The sequence below is a fragment of the Melospiza georgiana genome, chromosome 12 (assembly GCF_028018845.1).
Source record: "Melospiza georgiana isolate bMelGeo1 chromosome 12, bMelGeo1.pri, whole genome shotgun sequence".
NCBI lineage: Eukaryota > Metazoa > Chordata > Aves > Passeriformes > Passerellidae > Melospiza > Melospiza georgiana.
Genome location: NC_080441.1, coordinates 17,913,090 through 17,933,539, shown reverse-complemented (window position 1 = coordinate 17,933,539; position 20,450 = coordinate 17,913,090). Strand labels below are relative to the sequence as shown.

Below are 20,450 nucleotides of genomic sequence, written 5' to 3'. Positions count from 1 at the left end.
CTTGTTATTTAAACTGTCTGAAATATTTGTCCTAAAATAATATGGTTCTGAATATAATGTTCTGTATTTTTTGGTATTGTAATCTTGGAAATCTTGAGTGTGCTGGGAAGTGCCCAACCTGTGCCAGGAGAGCCCTTGGGTTTGGGTTCAGCATTTAACAGTGCAGTGATGGTTTGGAACTGCAGAGCCCAGGGGAGGAGGAGGAGAACTGGGACTTCTGCTGGGTTTGGTTTTCATGGAGTTTTTAATGTGCTTGAGCTCCTGGGAATGTGTGTGCACTGAGGCAGGCTCAGCTGGGGTCAGGCTGCTCCTGCCTCTGCAGCCTCGGTGAGCCCAGATTTGGGAACATCTCTCACTGCCCCTGGGCAGCTCTGCCACTGCAGCACTGCCAGCTCCTGGCACTGGCTGTGCCAGGAACAAGGGAATCCTCCTGGCAGCCTCTGCTCAGGGCTGGGCTGCAGCTGGGAGTGCCCAAAAGCTTTTAGGAGATGAGGAGAAATGCAGGCCAGAGTGGTGAGGAGGATTCAGGAGTGCTGGTTCTGTGTCCCCTGGCACTGCTCAGCACAGAGGGGCCCAGAGCCCTGCCCAGCCTCCCTTGGGAGCTGCATGAGGTGAGGATGGGACCTGCTGCTTTTCCAGCACAGCAGCCTGACCCCTGGGCAGTGCCAGGGGAGCCTGGCAGTGCCCCAGCCTGAGGTGGGACCTGCTGGATTTTCCAGCCCAGGAGGGGCCTGGCAGTGCCCCCAGCCCCTCTGAGCTGCCTTTCCCTGCCTGGATCAGGAATGCTGCTCCACTGGAATGGTGGCCCCACACAAGGACATTTGTCCCTCTTTGCACACTCAGGTGTCACTGGTGCCTCTCCAGGGCTGTTCACAGCCTCTGCCAGAGCTCCTGCAGTTATTGGTGATCAGACTCTGCATCCCTGCCCCGGGTGGAGCTGGGGGCACTGGCATGGGGAATCAGCATGGATTCAGTCAGGGCTGCCCTTCCTCCTGGGTTATTTGAATGTGCTGGACCCAGGTCACAGAATATTCACAAAGGGGGCAGGCTTTGGGGCCAGGAGCAGCTGTGAATTTGAGGTAAGTCGTTTTAAACTGGTTTCTTTTCATTAAATGGAGATAAAATATTTGCCTTTACTATCAGAGAAATGTAAAGGTGGGGTGTTGGAAATAATCTGTACTTGGCAGTAGGGGGCTGCTGCAGGTTTAGTGGTGTTGGGATGTGGGCTTTACTGTTTTTTGAGGGATTTTTCCCACCCACAGTGCATTTCAGGATAGTGCAGCTCCTGTCCTGGGAGAAGCAAAGACAATTACAGTTTCCTGCCACGGGTCACTTTTTGCAGCAGTCCTGCTGAGTGACCTGTTCTGGGGGCATTAGTTACTACATGGAAAGAAAGGGTAAAAACCACACTTAATGCATATTTTTCAGCAATATTACAATAATTTATTATAAAGGCATCAAAACAAACTCAACATCTATTAACAAGCTGATTTTGGAAACAAAATTTAAATTATGAGGACATTTTGGTGAAGTTGAAGGCACCTTGAAAGGAGATGGAGTAAAAATGGTTCTGCAGCCTCCTCCTCCTCCCTCCACTGCCAGCCCAGCAGCTGCACAGCCCTTCCCTGCTGCCCTTTCCCCACAAGTGGGGCAGGCACTGGGAACCACCCTCTGTCTGTCCACATCAGTATTTACTGTTGCAGGCACAGATTCTGCACATTGATTGGAAAGAGATCAAAAATTGCTTCATGTTTCTGTGTTCCAGCGAGGTCAGTGATGAGTTTTCTTTTTGGATTATTTTGCTCTCAGCATTGCCCAGCAGAAAACAGGAAAGCAGCCCTGGAGCCCAGGTAGCCCCAGCTGTGGTGGCAGAGTCCCCAGAGGTGTGCTCAGCCCAGCCAGGGCTCTGGGAGATGGAGCTGGGGCTCCTGCAGTGCCCAGGGCTGCTGGAGATGGAGCTGAGGCTCCTGCAGGGCCCAGGGCTCTGGGAGATGGAGCTGAGGCTCCTGCAGGGCCCAGGGCTGCTGGAGATGGAGCTGGGGCTCCTGCAGGGCCCAGGGCTCTGGGAGATGGAGCTGAGGCTCCTGCAGGGCCCAGGGCTGCTGGAGATGGAGCTGAGGCTCCTGCAGGGCCCAGGGCTCTGGGAGATGGAGCTGAGGCTCCTGCAGGGCCCAGGGCTCTGGGACAGGCCCTGCTGTCCCTGCCTGCAGCTCCCAGCACAGGAGGTGAAGTCACTGTGTGTGAACAAGGCCCAGGGACAGCAAATGACAAAGTGCCAGCCCAGGGCTGCTAGAAGGAATTAAACATTCATTCAGTTGAATTAAACATTCATTCCAGGCAGCATTTGGACAGGGGACAGACTCCTTGGATTCTCACAAAGCTGCTCCTGCAAAAGGTGCAGCAGAGGCAGCACAGGAGCAAAGATCACTCAGTGCAACCTGGTTTGAGAAGAACCCATCATCTCTGCTGCTCATTAAACTGCTAAAAAAGGGGATTGCTTCAGGTGGAGTTTGCAAGTAGGAACTTTCACAGTGTCAGAGGTCAAAGCACCCTGCCTGGGCTTCAGTTCTTTCATTGTAAATTTTAACTGCACAGTGGGTTTGAACTGAAGCCAGGCTGGGCACAGTCTCCTTCAGGAGGTGACTTTTCCTGCAGCCAAGGATCCTTTGAGCTTCCCCTGATCCCATAAATTGATATTTTGCTCCAGCTGCAAGAGGGACATGAAGGGAACTGCAGGAGAAATCTCACCTGCCAGTACAGGTGCTTCTGCCCCTGCCTGAACTCTGCCCCTCATCACTGGGAACAGAAAAATAAGACAGAGCAGCATCAGGCTGGGCCAGGGCTGTCTGACACCAGCCCATTCCCTGCTGGGGAAAAGCTGCTCTTATCAATCCTAAAACCAGGGAAACCTGTGTGCAATAAGTGAATCTTACCCTTGACCTTTGATAAAGTCACATTTTGCAACATCATATTCCAATGAAACCCCTCTTGCTGCTGCCTTTGAGAGTGGTTCTTGAAGCTGTTGAAATTGTCCCTTTGCAGTAAAACAGTGGAGTTGGCAGGTCCTGAACTGGGATTTGTGCCAGGACCCCAAGCAGGTACCACAGCTCACCAGCTCTGAGTCACTGTGGGGTTTTCAGGTGTTAAATCATCCCTTGGGTTACTGACACCTAAAAATGCTCCTGGAAATCCTGATAGACAGAAATGCCTCAATTGAGTCCCCATCCTTCCAGATCCAGTAGCTGCTTTTAAAGCCTCTGTTTTAACCTGTTCAAATACTCAGTGGAAAGCAGAGCCCTGGAATCAAGGCAAGCCTCAGCAGCCTCCAGGGCAGGTTGTGGAGAAAGCTGGGAAGAGCTTTCTGTGCTCCACCAATCCTGAGGAGCTTTGATGAGCCTGGGAAGCTCAACAACTGTTGGATTAACCCTTACTTTGAATTCAGCATCCAGATTTGTTGGTAAAATGTTTTCCATAGAAAGGAAGCAAGGAGTCTTCCCTGGCAATGCAGCAGGAGCAGGAGTGGAGCAGTCCCTGTTCCCTGGCAGTGTGGCCTGGGTGGTGCCAGCTGCTGGTGGATACCTGCAGGTGTTGGGGGTGGCCTGGGGCTGTCACACCAGGCTCCCTGGCCAGGACACCACGGTCAGGGTGACTTTGTTCCTCTGCTCCTTCAGCATTGGGATCAGTTCTGAGTTGCTCATTCCTATTGCTGGCACTCCGTTCACTGCCACGATTTCATCTCCACACCTGCCAAAGGCAAATCCAGTCAGGACTGGGGGCATTACCAACCCTGCACCCACCCCACACCATCCACTCCTCCTTGAAAAAGAGCATTTCCCTTAAGCCAGAGGGCAGAGAAAAGGGAACAGTGCTGGTGTTTGGGTGACAGCAGTGAGGGTCAGGCTGTGCTGGTCAAACCCTGCTGGCCCAGGTCAGTCCTGCAGCTCCTGAATGCCACCACCAGAGCTGGCACACCCAGCCCCTCTGATGGGTGCACGGGGCTGAGCCCCCACACCCTGTCCCACACTCCAGCAGGAGCCCAGCTGGGCCCAGGGCTCCCCCTCAGCTCTGGGAGCAAAGCCCAGCTCCCTGCACCCAGCTGTGTCCCCTCCCTCACCCAGCTGTGTCCCCACCCAGCTGTGTCCCCTCCCTCACCCAGCCGTGTCCCCTCCCAGCTGTGTCCCCTCCCTCACCCAGCTGTGTCCCCTCCCTCAGCCAGCCGTGTCCCCTCCCTCACCCAGCCGTGTCCCCACCCAGCCGTGTCCCCTCCCTCACCCAGCCGTGTCCCCTCCCTCACCCAGCTGTGTCCCCTCCCTCACCCAGCCGTGTCCCCACCCAGCCGTGTCCCCTCCCTCACCCAGCCGTGTCCCCTCCCAGCTGTGTCCCCTCCCTCACCCAGCTGTGTCCCCTCCCTCACCCAGCCGTGTCCCCTCCCAGCCGTGTCCCCTCCCTCTGTCCCTGCAGCCCCTGGTGCCTGTGGGTTCCTGCAGCCCCCCCTGCTCCTCCCCTGGGATCTCTCACCACAACCCCCTCAGCAAAGCCCCAGTTAAGGTTCCTGCACAGGGGAGCTTTTGCTGCTTCTGTTGGGATACTTCTCCTAATCCATGAGGTTTTACAGTCTGGAACCTCCAAGATTCATCTCAAACATCCCCTTTTTTACCTTTACCTAATTACTAAATTAAACCCTTCACAGTTAGGTTTTAAAGGGCTGTAAATTTCTTTTCCTTGCACCTTTGTGGAGAAACCAAAACCCTGCTTAAGGCAGGCCTTAGTTTGTTGCAAGCTTAGCACCAATATAAACTTCCAAACTCTGCAAGAGTCCTTAACCTGGAGCTGAGCTCTTCCAAGGAAGGCTCAGAGTGTGGAACCCGCAGCCCTGGGGTGGTGATGTCCCCGGGTACCTCACACCTACTTGAGTTTCCTGTCCCTGAAGGCGGGAGTGCCGGGCACGATGGTTTTGATGAAGAAGGGTTGGTTTCCTTTACTCTCCTCAAAGCCTCCCACAATGCTGAAGCCCCAACTTTCCAGGTTTCCTTTACTAAGGACAATATCTTGACAGAAGTGAAGGTAGCTGTGTCAAAAACAGAGAGGTTATGAGGAAAATTGCCTGAGCAGGAATTTATGTTTTCTCTATGGAAAGAAAGCCCAGCTATGAACAGCCTCATTTTCCTGAGTTTTAGGATTTAGGACACTCCTTTGCAAGGCGTGTCTGAGGGTTAATTCTCAAATGGGATGATGCCAGGCCTTTAGAAATCTTTGCAGAGTATTGGTTTAAGAGCTAGGAGGAAATCACCCAGCTCTAAAGGGGTTTGGGATCTGCAAGACTCCTGGATAACTTCATGAATTCTGCTAATGAACACACTCAGCACCAGAGACAAACCCTAATTACAGTGAGCAGCAGCTGCACCCATGCAATGATGAGAGTGGAGGGGTTTTATCCCCTGTGTGCCCTGCACTGGCACAGGGAGGGGTTTTATCCCCTCTGTGCCCTGCACTGGCACAGGGAGGGGTTTTATCCTCTCTGTGCCCTGCACTGGCACAGGGAGGGGTTTTATCCCCTGTGTGCCCTGCACTGGCACATGGAAGGGTTTTATCCCCCCTGTGCCCTGCACTGGCACAGGGAAGGGTTTTATCCCCCCTGTGCCCTGCACTGGCACAAGGGAGGGGTTTTATCCCCTGTGTGCCCTGCACTGGCATGAGGGAGGGGTTTTATCCTCTCTGTGCCCTGCACTGGCACATGGAAGGGTTTTATCCCCTGTGTGCCCTGCACTGGCACAAGGGAGGGATTTTACCCCCCCTGTGCCCTGCACTGGCACAGGGAGGCTTTCAGCACCACTGGCAGCAATTGTGAGGTGCAGCAGCTGCCAGGCCAGAGCAGGGAGGGCTTTCCTGCAGATCCAGGATGTCCATTCCGTGCTGGGCTCCTTGGGGAGAGCCCCTGGTTCTGGATTCCCAGTGAGGTTTGTGTCCTCGGGCAGCCGGGGCTCTGTGAGGTGGCAGTGCTGCCCGGGCTGGTGGCACAGAGCCCCGAGGTGACACTGAGGGTGTGGCAGGAGCTCTCCTGTGTCCTGGCACCGGAGCTGTGAAACTGCTGCTCATCATCACCCGCTGAGCTATTCCAGCAGCTAAACTTTTCCTAATAAAACGTTTTTGCCTCAAGGGCTTTGCTTGAGCACTTTGCCGAGGAGTTTCAGATTTCAAAAGCCTTCCCAGTTAACTTCTCACCAGGAGAAAGATCCAATTATGTACTTTCAAACTGTAATTGACTTTTGTAGGAGTTTTTCACACATAAACACCAGGAGCCCCAGCTGGAGCTCGCTGATTCCTCCATGCTTTCCTTCCACCGGAACCACACAAGTGCAAAAACCCAGCTCTGAGCCATGGCTGTGGCAGCTTCTGCAAATGAATAGCCCGAGAGCAGCAGTGGCTGCGTCAGCACAGAACATAAATAAAAACACCAGGCACGTTTCTCCAGGAGCTGGAAAGGGCTGCTTGCTAGGAATCCATTTTCCATATTAAAAAGTGGTTCTAGAGGAAAAACTTTTAATTTACCACAATCAAAAATGACTGTGGGAAAAGAATGGGGAGTTTAGGGAAGGTTGAGGTGCAGGGTTTCTGGTGCCAAGCACGCTGCTGAGCTGGCAGTTCCTGGGCCCTGCTCAGCTGCAGGGGTGGGACTGGGAGCTCCACATGGTTCTTGTGGGAAGAGGCAGACTGGAATCACATGAACCCCAGGGAAGAGGGAGGCAGGAAAATGCTTCTCCACCAGCCACACAGTGCACTGTGCTTTCTTTCAGAGAGAAAAGATAATCAATCTAAACTTTTGTTTCTGGTACCTTTGGGATCCAGGGTGTGTTGGATAGATGGGCCCAGTCCAAACCAGCTTTTGAGATGGTATTTTATACTGTCAGTGGTGTGGATTTAACACAATGCTAGGAAGAAACCAAGGTTTCTATTTGACAGAAACAGAAATCACAGGTACAAGAATCAAGGCCTGAATGAAACACTGGGGGCTCAAGTGTTGCAAGGATCAAATTCACTTCCCTAGCCCTGAGCACTCATTTCAACTCACTCCTTTCAGCAGCAAGTCTGGGTTCAAACTAGAAAGAAATAGGTTCCTCTAAAAGGAAAGGGATATTTCTGCTGGAGCAGAGGAATAACTGAGGAATAAAAAGCTGAACAAACCCAAAATTGCACATGCCATTAGCTTTGAGCTTTCACCCTGCAGGACACACCAACACTGGGGCCAGGGCAGCCACCAGGAGCAGATCCCAGGGAAACAGCTGGTGCTGGCTCCAGTCTGGGCACATTTCTGGGGTTTTCTGTGCCAGTGTGGTGCACACAGGGTCTGTCAGGGCCACAGGGCAATGGCCATTCCCCTGCAGCTCTGGGGGTTTGCTCCTGTCCAAAGGAAAGCAGTTTAGGTGGACAGGGGCTCTGCAATGGAACCACCCCACAGCAGGGGTGGCACTGGGATCTCACTGCAGCTGCACCTCCCTGAGTGCCAGAGCACCCTGAACATGCCCAGGTGACAAAAACCCTGTGGGTGACCAACCAGAGGCCACCAGGTCTCAATGGGAGCAGGTGGGAGAAGCAGGGAGGAAGCACAGGAATTCCAGCCCTTCTTAGTGCTGGAAACAGGAGGAAGGTTCTGTCAGATCCCAAAGTGAAATAACCTTGCTGAGTGCTCCTACCAACCCTCACAGCCAGAACTGCAGACACATTCCAAGGCCAGAATCCAGGCTGGAGTCAAAGGAATCTGGAATAATTTCTTGCTTCAGGAGTCAAAAGAAGGGAGAACATATTTTGTAGGAGTTTTTCACACATAAACACCAGGAGCCCCAGCTGGAGCTCGCTGATTCCTCCATGCTTTCCTTCCACCGGTACCACACAAGTGCAAAAACCCAGCTCTGAGCCATGGCTGTGGCAGCTTCTGCAAATGAATAGCCCGAGAGCAGCAGTGGCTGCGTCAGCACAGAACATAAATAAAAACACCAGGCACGTTTCTCCAGGAGCTGGAAAGGGCTGCTTGCTAGGAATCCGTTTTCTACCGTCCCCACACCGTCCCCAGCAGCAATAAGTCCAAGTGCTGAGTCCTGCACCTCAGCCACAATAACCCCTGCACCCATACAAGCTGGGGCCGGTGTGGCTGGACAGTGCCCAGGTGGAAAGGGACCTGGGGGGGCTGGTGACAGTCGGCTGAACATGAGCCAGCAGTGTGCCCAGGGGGCCAAGAAGGCCAATGGCATCCTGGCCTGGGATCAGGAACAGTGTGGCCAGCAGGAGCAGGGAGGTCATTCTGCCCCTGTACTCGGCACTGGTGAGGCCTCACCTGGAGTATTGCATCCAGTTCTGGGCCCCTCACTTTAGGAGGGACATTGAGATGCTTGAGCGTGTCCAGAGGAGAGCAACGAGGCTGGTGAGGGGCTTGGAGCACAAGCTGTGTGAGGAACGACTGAGGGAGCTGGGGTTGTTCAGCCTGGAGAAAAGGAGACTCAGGGGTGACCTCATCACTCTCTGCAGCTTCCTGAAGGGTGGCTGTGGTGAGCTGGGGGTCGGGCTCTTTCTCCGGGCAACAACAGACAGAACAAGAGGACACAGTCTCAAGCTGCACCAAGGGAGATACAGGCTAGAATTAAGGAGGAAGTATTTTACAGAAAGAGTGGTCAAATACTGGAATCATCTACCCAGGGAGGTGGTGGAGTCATCATCCCTCGAGGAGTTCAAAAAAAGACTGGATGTGGCACTTGGTGCCATGATCTAGTTGAACAGTTAGAACATGGGCTGGACTTGATGATCTTATAGGTCTCTTCCAGCCTTGAATTTCTGTGATTCTGTGATTCTGTGATTAAATGCAGGGGATGTCAGGACACTCCTGAAGTGAAGGCAGCAGATCCAGGAGCAGAGAAGATTCCAGTCCCTGCACAGAGCATGGGGAGCCTGCAAGGCACCTGACAGCCAGAAAAACTGGGCAAGGAAGGAAAGAAGCCCAGACAGGCTCTGCCTTGCTGGAGCTCACTGCAGCAGCAGCTGAGGGTTTGTGCCCTGCTCTGGGCTCTCAGGTGCAGCTCAGGGCCAGCTCACACCAGACCTGCCTGGAGCAGCCAGGAGATGGAGGAGCTGCTGAGCACAGGCCAGCTACAGGAGACACAAAAGCTGCCTTGCCTTGGGCTGGGTTGTTGAGCATTTCTTTCCAGGCTGCTAAGTAACACAACAGAGGCTTTGTGAGTGGTTCTTCTTTAAGTGTCTCAAAGAACAAGGCTGTAAATGATCCAAGCTTCCCACAGCAGGTTTGGCTTTCTGATCCACCTGCAGATGCTCCTGCAGTCAGCTGGGATGACAACTGACTCTGCTTTTCACACAGTTTTGATGTAACTGCTAAAGGGAGGCAGCCAGAGGTTCACCCCTCCAGGAAGGAGAGGGAAATTCAAGCTTCTCCTGGAAATTACCAGGTTAAAACCTGTCCTGTAAAGCTTGGCAGCAGGAAAACTCAACTGTGCAGAATCATTTCTGCCTCATGCTGAAGATGACACAGTTACAACAGCCAAGAAGAGTTAGACTGAAAGAATGTCTGCCCCTAAGTGAGATGATCAGATTAGAAACTCCCAGACAGCCCAGGTGTCTCTTGGCTTGTGTTAGGGGATGCAGAAAGAGCCCCAGAGGGATTTCAGTCAGTAATTTAGCAAGGACTGTATCTAACATTGACTATTTCTCTTTAAAAAAGGGGTTTCAGGGCCTCTAAAGCATGGTTACTGTCCAACAGGAGTGTGGGAATGATGTCACTCCAGAAAAACAGTGGAATTTCCTTATGTACTCATTATTCTATGATCTCATTGGCAAATGAGGCTTTCCACTGCCTTTCAGCTAAAAGGGAATACCAGGAATGCTTCCAAGTTCATCAGCAAAGTAATTAATTTCTAGTGTTTGAGTGAAAGTCAACCCTGTAATTAACAGCTCTGCATCCAGTCCCTGACACACATACCTGGGCAATCCCAGCCACGTGATCCAGAGGGGAGACCAGCTGAACCCCTGCTCCCTGATGTCCAGGGCTGGCTCTGGGCAGCTCAGGGACAGGATTTCCAAGGCTTTCAGTGTGACTGAGTGGGAGGCTGCATTGGATTTCAGAGCTGAGACAGCTTCATAGTAGTTCAGATGAGTCAAATCGATGCCATTTATGCTCAGAAGGACATCCCCTGTTGATGAAATAAATTGGGATTGTTACAGACCTGGGCTCTGGAGCCCATTTCAGCCTCAAGGGGTCATGGGAGCCCTTTTCCAGCCTCTCTCAGCATCCAAGGCCAGCTTCCATTGAAAATACCCCACAGGATAAAAGGTCTGAGAGCCTCCCTTACCTCTCTTGATTCTGCCATCCCTGAAGAGGCATCCAATGGGCTGCACACTTGTCACATAGATAGGGAGCTTGTTTTTGTTATCCCTTCCACCTCCAATTGTGATTCCCAAAGATTCCTTTGGCTCCTTTTTTATTGCAACTGTCTTCTCATGACTTACATATCCCTGAGGCAAATCCTACAAAGCAATGACAGCACAAAATGCACTTCATTAATGCATTTAACAGAAGAAGCCCAGCACCATTTGTCTCCTTCATTCAGAGCATTCCAGCAATGTTGCTGGAGGGCAAAGTCAGCTTCCCATGTCCTTGCAGGGTGGGAATACAGAGCAGCATTTCTAAGGTGAAGCCTCGGTGCTGTCCTGATGATCCCAAATCCATTTGCTGCAGGGAGATGCTCCCTCTGAGGAGGGGAATTCTGCACTGAGGAAGAAGCTCTGAGCTCATCTCAGGGCTGCTCATGCCAAGCAGGGAAGCTCTCCCTGATTGAATGTTGAGGCTGCAGTGAAGGCACACATTAGAGCACAGGCTGTACAACAGGGTGTAAATGCTACTCAGGGATTTAAATGCAGGAACAACACTCCAGCCCCACAGGACAGGAACTCCCTGAGCTCCAGGGCCACTGAAATACAGCACTCTGAGCAGCTGCAGCAGGTCTGTCACTCAGCTGGAAGTGCTGCACACAGAATTCTCTCTGGGTTCAGCACACTGGGGATTGATTGTCCTCTTGCTCCTGCTGTTTGCTGTGCCCCCAGAGGGGTGGCAGAGCCACTCTGCAGCCTCAGCAGCACCATGGGGGCACCTGGGGATTCTTCTCCTGACCATAAAGGGCTCTGGCCCCACACCAGCTCAGCTGGGTGTCACTGCAACACCCTCAGTGTGCAGAGCTTGAGGGATGTCAAGAAGCCAATCCCAAAATATCTCATGGATGGCAAATTTCTTACTGCCCTTTCCAAATGATTAAACACCAGCTCTGCATCAACACTGAAGAAATTTTGTCACCTTTTTCCCTTCCAATTATGTTTCCCTATAGGTGACAAAGTGGTTTTTCAGTACCAAACCTGCCCAAGCAGAAATGGAGGTGCTGATCAGCCTCCTGTGATAAAACACCATCCCAGAACAGCACAATGCATTGGTTAAACCAGGAACAAGCAGCACCCTGGCCTCATTTCCCAGCCCCACCTTCTGGTAGGTGGATTTCCTCCTGTAGTGGCTCTGCTCTGGTCGCCTCCGGTGGTGCACAGGGCTGCCCCCATTGCTGCTGCTGCTGCTGCTGCTGTTGGAGGTGCTGCCATCCTCCCCTGGCTCCCCCAGCTGCAGCCCAGACTGCCTCAGGATCACAAAGTTCACTCTGGATTCCGTGGTCTGCCCAGAGAAACAAGGAGTGGAAAATAAACAGAGAGAAATGGGTTAGAAATGAGGGACAGCCCTCGTTGCCTTGGGGAGAGAGAAGGGCTGGCATCAGTTCCTACTGAGGTTCTCTGTTCCTCCACCAGCTCCTCAATGTGATGCAAAGTCTTTTGTGATGAGCCAGGGAATGTGATTGGAAAAAGAAAAAGGGAATTAGCAAACATGAGTCAGAAGGAACAGTAGAGGCAGGCTTCACTCGTGCCTCCCTCACCCACAAATGCCAAAGGTGGATGATTAATTCCTGCACTTTGCTACAAACAACCAAAATAGCATCTTGTGTAGTGCCCCAGAGTGACCAGAGCTGGAACCCTGGCTGCACCACACAAGCACTGGATGCTTTTCTTGCACAGGAAGTTGTTAAAGCTCTTTCCCTCCCAGCTTTGTTCATCTATTGTTCACCATCTCCCATCCATTTTTTCCCCAGGGTACCTCTGGTTAAACACTTCACCAGCTGCTGGTCTGGCCTTGGCAGGGCTGCAGGGGAAGTGCTCCCATTGTTCCTGCTGCCCTCTCTGGGTTTGTCCCTTCAGATCACCTGACAGAACCTCATTGTCAGGGACTCACTGGGGAAGGGCCCAGTGCTCACTCGGCTGTTTCCTGCCCTGCATGGCAGAAATGCAGCTGCTGCTCTCACTCCTTGCCACAGCACCCTGCTCCCCTGGTGCCAGAGTGAATTCCCTGGCCTTGGAAGAGGGATTTTCAAAGTTACATTCAAGCAAGGATTTCAATTAGCCCTCAGAGGAACAGATCATGTTTGGAACGCTGTCACAGTTTAACACAAATGTCACTTCCAAAGAGATTCAATCCCAAACCTCATGAAGCCAGTTCTGGACTTTGCTTGCTGGTTCCAGTGGGATCAAAAGAGTTCCTCATATGGGAGTTGTGTGTGCACACTGCAACAGGAATGCAGCAGCACTTGTGGGATGCAAACAAATTCTAAGAGGCCACAGAACAGAAGCAAACATGAAAAAGGAGCTCAGTGCTGGAACTCTGCTCTTTCTCCCATGGCACTGCACTGCTCTGATAACTGTGAGGAGAGCTGCCTCTCCCTCCTGCTGACCTCACATCCTTTCTGGGATATAAACAGAATGGGATGAGGAGCATTGTGTCAGGATCTGGAGATAAAAACAAACTGGAGGCACTCGCCTGGGGAGATAAAGAATTTAAACTGATCTGTGTGATATCTGCTGCACATGCAGCAGTCCTTAATCCTTTAACTAGAATTCCTTGCCCACTCCTTCCACCAAAACCTCTGGCATGCTGCAACAGGAGCACATTCCACAGGGAAAGACCACCCCTCTTCTACCCATTCGGTACCTGGAATGCTTTTACCCTGAGGTGCCCCATGATTTCCAGTCTCCCTTCACAAATACAGGCAAAATGGGGAGAATGGTCTGATTTGAAGCCCTAAGGGATCTGTCTGTGCTGCCAGCCCATCCCATCCCCAGCCAGCACCTTCAGTGTGATTGTTGGAAGCACAAGAGGCTGCCCTGATCCCTCCCTGTCTGCTGCATGAATCCACCCAGTGCATGCCAGCATTTCCTGTGCAAGGCTGAGAGGCTGCAAGCAGCACACAGGAGCTGCAATCTCCTCAGGTGAACCCCAGTGCCATGAGCCACTGCTTCCCCTCAGACCTGTCAGGGCTGACTCACCACGGATTCCCACTCCTGGTGTTTATCTTCATTTGGAAGTGGTGCTTCCCACACATCCAGAGGGGAGTCACTTTCCATGACAGAGATTTGGGGGAATGCAGCTTGCTAGCCCTGGCTCAGAACAGGAGCCCTGCTCCAGCCACTCACAGCCATTTCCATGTCTGAACTCACCTGGATGATCTGGGCAGCAGCCTCAGGAGTTCCTTGCCTCAAATCCTGACCATTTATTGAAAGGACTCTGTCATTCCGACTCAGCTTCCCATTCTTGGCTGCCAAGCCCCCCTCTAAGAGATCCAGAATAAAGATCCCTGCCTCGTCAGTCTTCCTGATCAGTTTGATTCCCAGGGGCTCCGATCGGTCTCTCTTCACCAGGGTGACGTGGATCACCTCCCTGCTGGTGGCACTGGGATCCTGCTGGGCAGTTCTGCTGGAAAAGCCCTTCTCCTGCAGCACCAGGAGGTGCAGAACAGGCCCTGGGTGGCGCAGGAAGGAGACAGCCTGGCAGTGAGTCACGCTGCTGATGTTGACGCCATTCACCTACAAAGACAAACAAAGCACTCACTAATCAGAGCCCACAATAATTAGGCACTGTCCACAGTGTGGGGCACAGCCAGGCTGGGGCAGGATGGAAAAGTCCCTGTGCAATCTCTGACTCTGATTAGGGAGCAAAGTCTTCTAAAAAAGAATGAGGAAAGCTGAGGGAATTAGACTGTAATTGGTGAATGACTGAGGACAGGGACAAGACAGGACAACCCACACAGCTAACAAACCTAAAAATGTTCAGTCATTCCTTCCATGCCATGTAAATGCAGATCTGCTTTTCCTTAATTTCCAGCATGGAGCAGACCCAAATCTCCACTTCTGAGTGGTCCATAGTCTACAGGTTTCTGGAATAATCCATTTTTATGCAATTACCAGGGTAACTCTGAGAAGGCAACGTTTTACCTTTCCTGTTTCACATAAGATTCTGTGCAGTCTTTGAGGATGTTAATAGGGCTCCTAAGTGTGGGTCCTGCCCTATTTGCTGAGCCTGAGACATGGACAATCCAACTGGATACAGCAGGAGTCACTCCATTGGTCTGCCTGAGAAACCAACTCAGAGATCTCATCAGCCACTTGTGTGGGGGCTGCCAGGTCTCCTGGTGCCCAATCCCATGGGACAAGGAGGATTTATGGCTTGGCAGATGACTGGGCAGCCATGGCTGGAGGTGCTAACAGTTGTCACCATGTGTACAAGGTGTCACCTTGGTCACCCAGGGCCGCAGAGCCCTGCCAGTGTGGGCAGTGCCCTGGCTGTGGGTCAGGTGGGGCCGGAGCTCTGCATTTACTCATTTTGGAGCTGACACTCACTGCCAGTCAGCAGCTCTCACCCTGGACCTGCCCACGGAGAATATGCAGCTTAAGCAACACAGTGGAGCAGGCAATTATGAGACTTCCTAACTAGAGCAGAGAAATGGGGCTGCTGTGTGAAATTTATCAGGTAGGAATCTTTTACTTTGTCCAAAACGGCCTACATTTCAAAAAGCTGTCAAATATGCAAGAGAAATATGAGTCTGAGTGGAAGGAATGCCAGCAGTGCTCCTGAGCCCCAGCAGACACACAATGCTGCTGACACAGAGGTCTGAGCAGTGCTCTAAAAGCCTCAGCTGCAGAGATTTCCCAGTTTCTCCAGGCACTCTCCTCCCCCAGCCAAGGGAAGCAATGGGGGTTTCTGTACCTCAAGGATGTGGTCTCCAGGAGCAATTCTTCCATCAGCAGCAATCACAGAGTCCCTCAGCACCTCCTGAACAACGATGTTCCCCAGGGGGGTGTCCTTACCCCCAACTATCCTCATCCCCAGCTCTTCCTCTGGATCCTCCCGGTGGATTTCGATGGTGGTAGTTTCAGCCACAAGACTGGTTCTATGAGGAAGGTCTGGTTGTGGAAATTGAAGAGAAAAAACAACACATTAACAGAACCTTCCTTTTCACAGCACCCCAAGATTCAGGTTGTGCTCAATGTGAGGGAAAGCTGCTATCAGGAGACCTAAGGTCAGATAAAAAGCTTAAAACCCCTCTGTTTCTTTAGAGTTTCTCCAGAATTTTTCCTATTTTCTCCTAGCTTTTCATGAATTCTAACTCTTTATTGTTGTTGCTGGGGATTTCTTAAAAGGCATTCAGTATGGTTTGGCTATATTTAGAGATTTGTTTTTCTCCTGTGATATCTGGCCTGCTAGGAGCATATACATAATAAATTCCAGTTTCCATGATGCCCATGAGGGAAAGGGACTACCCAGCTGTAATTACTGCTCTGCAACTTCCTTCCTCTAATTTCCTTTGCTCCCCTTTTCCCATCCTCCCTGTAGAGCAGGAGGAATGTTTGGTGTTTCACAGCATGGAGATGAAGCAATGCTGCACTTTGAAGATGAAAGTTGCTGTTAGCAAGTGGGCTGAGATCCCCAACACGGGGACACTGAGGCAGGCCCAGCACAGGGTGAAGGGCAGGTGTCACACCAGGGATGCAAAACCTGCTCCAGGTGTGCCTGGGGAGAAAGCCAACAGGGAACTGAACTGACCTGTGAGTTACCTCTGTCCCAGGCACAGGGGCTGAAGCTGAGCCTAACTCTGAGACCAGGCACTGAGGTATCCACGCTGCTGCCTCCTACCAAGCTGAGACAAGGCTGCTACACTGAAGTGGAGATGCTGATTTGATCTGCAAGGCTTCCAGAGCTGCCTGTTAATCAAAACCTAACTTATGCTACAAAAACACCAGGAGGGAGGTACTGACCACTCCAGGAAACTGACTGTATATTTAACTTTCCTAACAAGATTAACAAGAACCTGGAGCACTTCCTAGTTACTAATTATCTGGCTTCTGCAAGGGCTTTAAGTGCTCCACGTTCACATTGACAGGGACTGCCTTTGTTTCTTCACAGAACACTGCAAGTACTCCCTGCAATCTCACAGAGTTTCTCCAAATGGTTTTGTACAGTTCTGTGCCTGTGAGCAGACTCTGCCACCCCTGATGCACATGAATGAATCTCTCTTCTGGTGAAGACATGACTACTAATGGCTGAGTAGCATTGATGATGTCTGACAGTGCTGGGGGCACTTACAAATTGAATTTCCTGAGATAATTGCCTCATTGGTGTATCATGAAAGGTAAATACATAGTTCCACTTCTGTACCAAACTCTCACCTTCTTCAGTCTCCTCAAAAGCTGGATTGACCAGTCCAGGCTCTGCAGTCCCCAGTGACACCACAGCAGCTCCAGAGCTTTCTGCCACAAGTGAGGAGCCTCCACTTGGGAGCTCTGGATCCTTGGGTGAGTTTGTGTCCCCCTTGGCAGGGGGCTCTTCCTTCCCTTTGGAAACGGGGTTCCTTTTCCGCTGCAGCTCAGATTTGTATTTCTTAAAGCCAGGACACCTGCAGAGAGATTGGCAGGGACTGTCAGTGACTGTCTCTGTCTGGGCAGGTGACCCAGCACATGAGAGCTCTGACAAACCTGTGGGAAGAAGCTGCTTCCAGATCTCACCAGTGCACTCCTGGTTTCTCAGATGACAAAACTGAGAAACCTTGACCTTCAGTTTCTACTTGTACAAGTATCAGCTTAAGTGCAGTGGCTTGTTATTTCACCACTTTTAAAATTATTAAGCAAATTATTTGAAAAATAAGAATGTAATAGAAACAGGAGTCTCCTTTGCTAAATATTTACCTGGCAAACAATCCATAAAGAAAACAATCCCTCTTAAATATAAGCAAATACTGAGCTCTGACGTTGCAGAGATCACTGTGAACTGTACCTTGATACAAAGCAAGTGGCTCAAGTTTCAAGCTCAGCTTTGAATTAGGCTTTGTTTTAACACACCAGCTACACACAAGAGCAGCAAGGGAGGACTGGGCATTTTCTGTTGTGGAATGAGAAATGAGACCTGACCCAGGACCTGGTGCACTCCCAGGCCATGCAGGGGATGGCTCTACCTGAATGGGAGTAGCTGAATTCCTCATCCCACTGGCTGCTCCCCAGAGGGCAGAGGTCCCACAACTGGGATGTAATTGGATGCAGATACATCAGCAGCCTGTCTCAGCACTAATGGGTGAGGAAAAACAGCTCTTTTATCACAAATATTTATAAAAAAGGTGAGGAGGTGATAAATGCAAAAACTTTCAGAGACATGAGTAGTATTGGGTTTTTACCAGAGTCACTTTTCAAATTAAACTGAACTATTTACACTCTGGCTAAAGAAATCTCATGCCAGTATTACTTCCTCTGGTTTATTCCTGCTCATTTATTCTCCAAGCAGTAAAATATCCCTGAACTTAATGACAAAAGCTGAATGATCCTCTTGTGCACATGTCCCTCTCTTAAGATATCAAAACACAAATTCAATTTGCAAAGGCAAGAAAATCCCCCAAGAAAATAAGTTACTATGTGCTTCTTATTTCCTTAAATCTTCTCCTATCAGTTAATCTCACTTAAAACAAGAGAACACCCAAATCCCAGTGCAATTTTCTTATCTGTTTTTTTTTTTTTGGTTTTTTTTTTTTTTCAGTCTGATGATCCACTTGCACCCACAGCCCAGGTGAAATAGCCTGGAGTCTTAGAATACTCTGTCCTCAAGAAAGATACAAACAACTGTGGAATATATGGGAGAATGCTACAGTTTCCAGGCAGGTCTCTGATGTAAACATTTGAGGTGCCTCTCGCCCTCCCCTGTGTGTAACTGCCGTGCCAGAGGGATTACAGAGTGACAGGAGTTTACTGATAGCAGGGCAGATTTGCAGAGCAGAGGGAGGCCCAGCCCTGGTGTGAGCCACGGCCCCAGCCTGAGCAGCCAGGACAAAGGGCTGCTCAAGAAAAAGGAGATTATAAACTTTCACTGAAGGGAAAGGGGCACCCAAGCACCTTCCATCCCTTCCCCTGGCTGTAACATGAGCTCTCAGCTCATGGGGACTGAAGACAATGAAAATCACAAGGGTCCATCCTTGGCTGGAGCTGCAAGGGTATCCTAAGTGTACCTGTTCCCTGGTTGGCTTTTTTTAAATATGTCATTGCCACAACAAACTACAACAGAGCTGAATGAAACAAGCCTGTGGCATTTCCCATTGCTGACAAATGCACCTTGCCAAGGAAGCTCTGTTCCACCTGCAGCAGGGCTTGCCCTTAGCTCCCCTCCCTGCAATCATTAACCAGGTAGGAACAAGGGTTCTCCACACACCATGGCAAGAGCTCTGTCACCTGCACTCCCTTTAAAGTGACAATGTCCTGCCTGCCAACAGCCCAGCCAGCAGGGAAGCACCAAAAAGTCTCCCTTCCTCTACACAAGAGGAACAGAAAAAAAAATTAGTAATTTTCATTTGCTTCTCTTTCTCAGTAAAAGAATGAGAGAAGATAATGGAATTATAAGTAGGTGTTTCAGCAAGTGCATAATGTGCAGCTTGGAGGGACTTGCACTATTTGAATCAAAGCCTTACGTATTGCACATCTTAATTGGACCAATTAAACTGGCAGCACAGCACAATCCCTTGCTTTCAGAGCCTTGACTTTGTGCCTTTCTTCTCTGCACAAGGGAAACAAGAATAAGCTTGTTTGTTTGTAACAACTCCAGAGCTGGCAGCCCAGTTCAGGACCCACAGATGTCTGGGTGTTTGACAGGTTTAGCATCTGCAGACAGGCTGAAGGTGAGCAGCTCAGAGCACACACACAATTACACTGTCCTCACCCACCCACCTCTGCAGCCTCACCCTGGCTCCTCTAGTGTCCCACCTTGCCCCAGTTTAGGGAGCTGCTCTGGGAACAGAGGGTTCTGCTAAGCAGCACTGCACCCTGGCAATAACAGCATGGAAAGGGGAATGCACCTGTTCTGCAGGTGAGCTTCCAGCTCACAGCGCTGCATGGTCTGCTGGCACTCAGCCTTGAAAGGACACAGCACAAGCAGCTTGTCCAGCAGGTTCCTCACCAGCAGGCTGGACTTGTGGCACTGCTGGAAGGAGAGCTTCTTGCGGTCCATGGGGCAGAAGCTGTACTCCTGCATGAAGTTCTCCAGGCACTTGAAGCAGTAGGTGTGCCCACAGGGCGTGTCCATGGGCTGCAGCAGGGGCTGCAGGCAGATGTGGCAGATGAGCTCATCGTCCACCTCGTCCTGGAAGTTGTACAGGTGATTGTCCAGCAAGGGGTGGGCCTGGCCACACTCACAGCACAGCTCGGGGACCTGGGACACGCCGTCCTCGGTGACAGGGTCAGCCATGGCAGCAGCAGCAGCAGGAGATTGTCACACAGCAGCTCTGCCACAGACCTGCAGGGGAAAGAGAGAGACATTTCCAGCCAACTGCCTGCTTCAAATGCAGCCCATTACAAATTAAACTGTATTCCTGCCTTGAGCTTCCTCCCCCAGAACCTGCGCCCCAACCTGACCCCACAGGGCTCTTCCTTCCAGAACCACCCTGTGAATGAACAGCCCAGGGAGCACAGGATGCAAGGACCTCACTCAGCACAAGGTTTAAGCACGTGGATAAACAGACTTAAACTTTATACACACACACACACACACACACACACACACACACACCAGAGGCAGACTAAATAAACACAGAGACTAGAAAAGCTGAGACAAAAACTGCATGTTCTTGATGGAGAACAACCCAGACAGGGAAGGGAAAGGAAGGATACACAAGACAGTGATTTTTAAACTTCCTCTGGCTTTCCAGATTATACCAAATCTTTTAAAGACGTGTGGTGAAAAGCCAGTTTGGGGATGTCCTGGTTTGAAAAGGAAGTGAGTTTTTGGGATGCTGTGGTCAAACCAATAGGTGCTCAGATTTGAATATTGGCACCTGCTGTGGCCACTGAGGACATGGATACACCTCTGAGAACACAAGGGGTTAAAAGCAGGTCTGGTTGTTAGGATTATTGTTCTGTATTTTGGGGGGTGGGGAGATGAGGCAAAAGAAGAGGAATAAATTTCAAAAGAAACTTAAATCTAAACCACATTTCCTTCCTTTCAAGCCCACTCCCTTAAAAAAAATTGTTTTAACAAACAATGCATTGTTCCCCACTCATCCATG

General features: G+C 50.9%; 1 protein-coding gene across 1 annotated transcript in view; it reads right to left on the bottom strand.

Moving 5' to 3' along the window:
- Positions 1 to 3,606: 3,606 nt before the first annotated feature.
- LOC131088574 (ligand of Numb protein X 2-like) overlaps positions 3,607 to 20,450 on the bottom strand; it is a 28,849-nt gene continuing 12,005 nt past the window's right edge. Inside the window, exons 2-10 of the mRNA XM_058032739.1 lie at positions 19,245 to 19,681; positions 16,585 to 16,811; positions 15,125 to 15,321; positions 13,579 to 13,944; positions 11,528 to 11,710; positions 10,350 to 10,524; positions 9,980 to 10,190; positions 4,910 to 5,068; positions 3,607 to 3,744 (exon numbers count right to left, since the gene is read on the bottom strand). Of these exons, the coding sequence (XP_057888722.1) occupies positions 3,609 to 3,744; positions 4,910 to 5,068; positions 9,980 to 10,190; positions 10,350 to 10,524; positions 11,528 to 11,710; positions 13,579 to 13,944; positions 15,125 to 15,321; positions 16,585 to 16,811; positions 19,245 to 19,633 (2,043 nt within the window). The 5' untranslated portion in view covers positions 19,634 to 19,681 and the 3' untranslated portion in view covers positions 3,607 to 3,608. The remainder of the gene's footprint in view (positions 3,745 to 4,909; positions 5,069 to 9,979; positions 10,191 to 10,349; positions 10,525 to 11,527; positions 11,711 to 13,578; positions 13,945 to 15,124; positions 15,322 to 16,584; positions 16,812 to 19,244; positions 19,682 to 20,450) is intronic.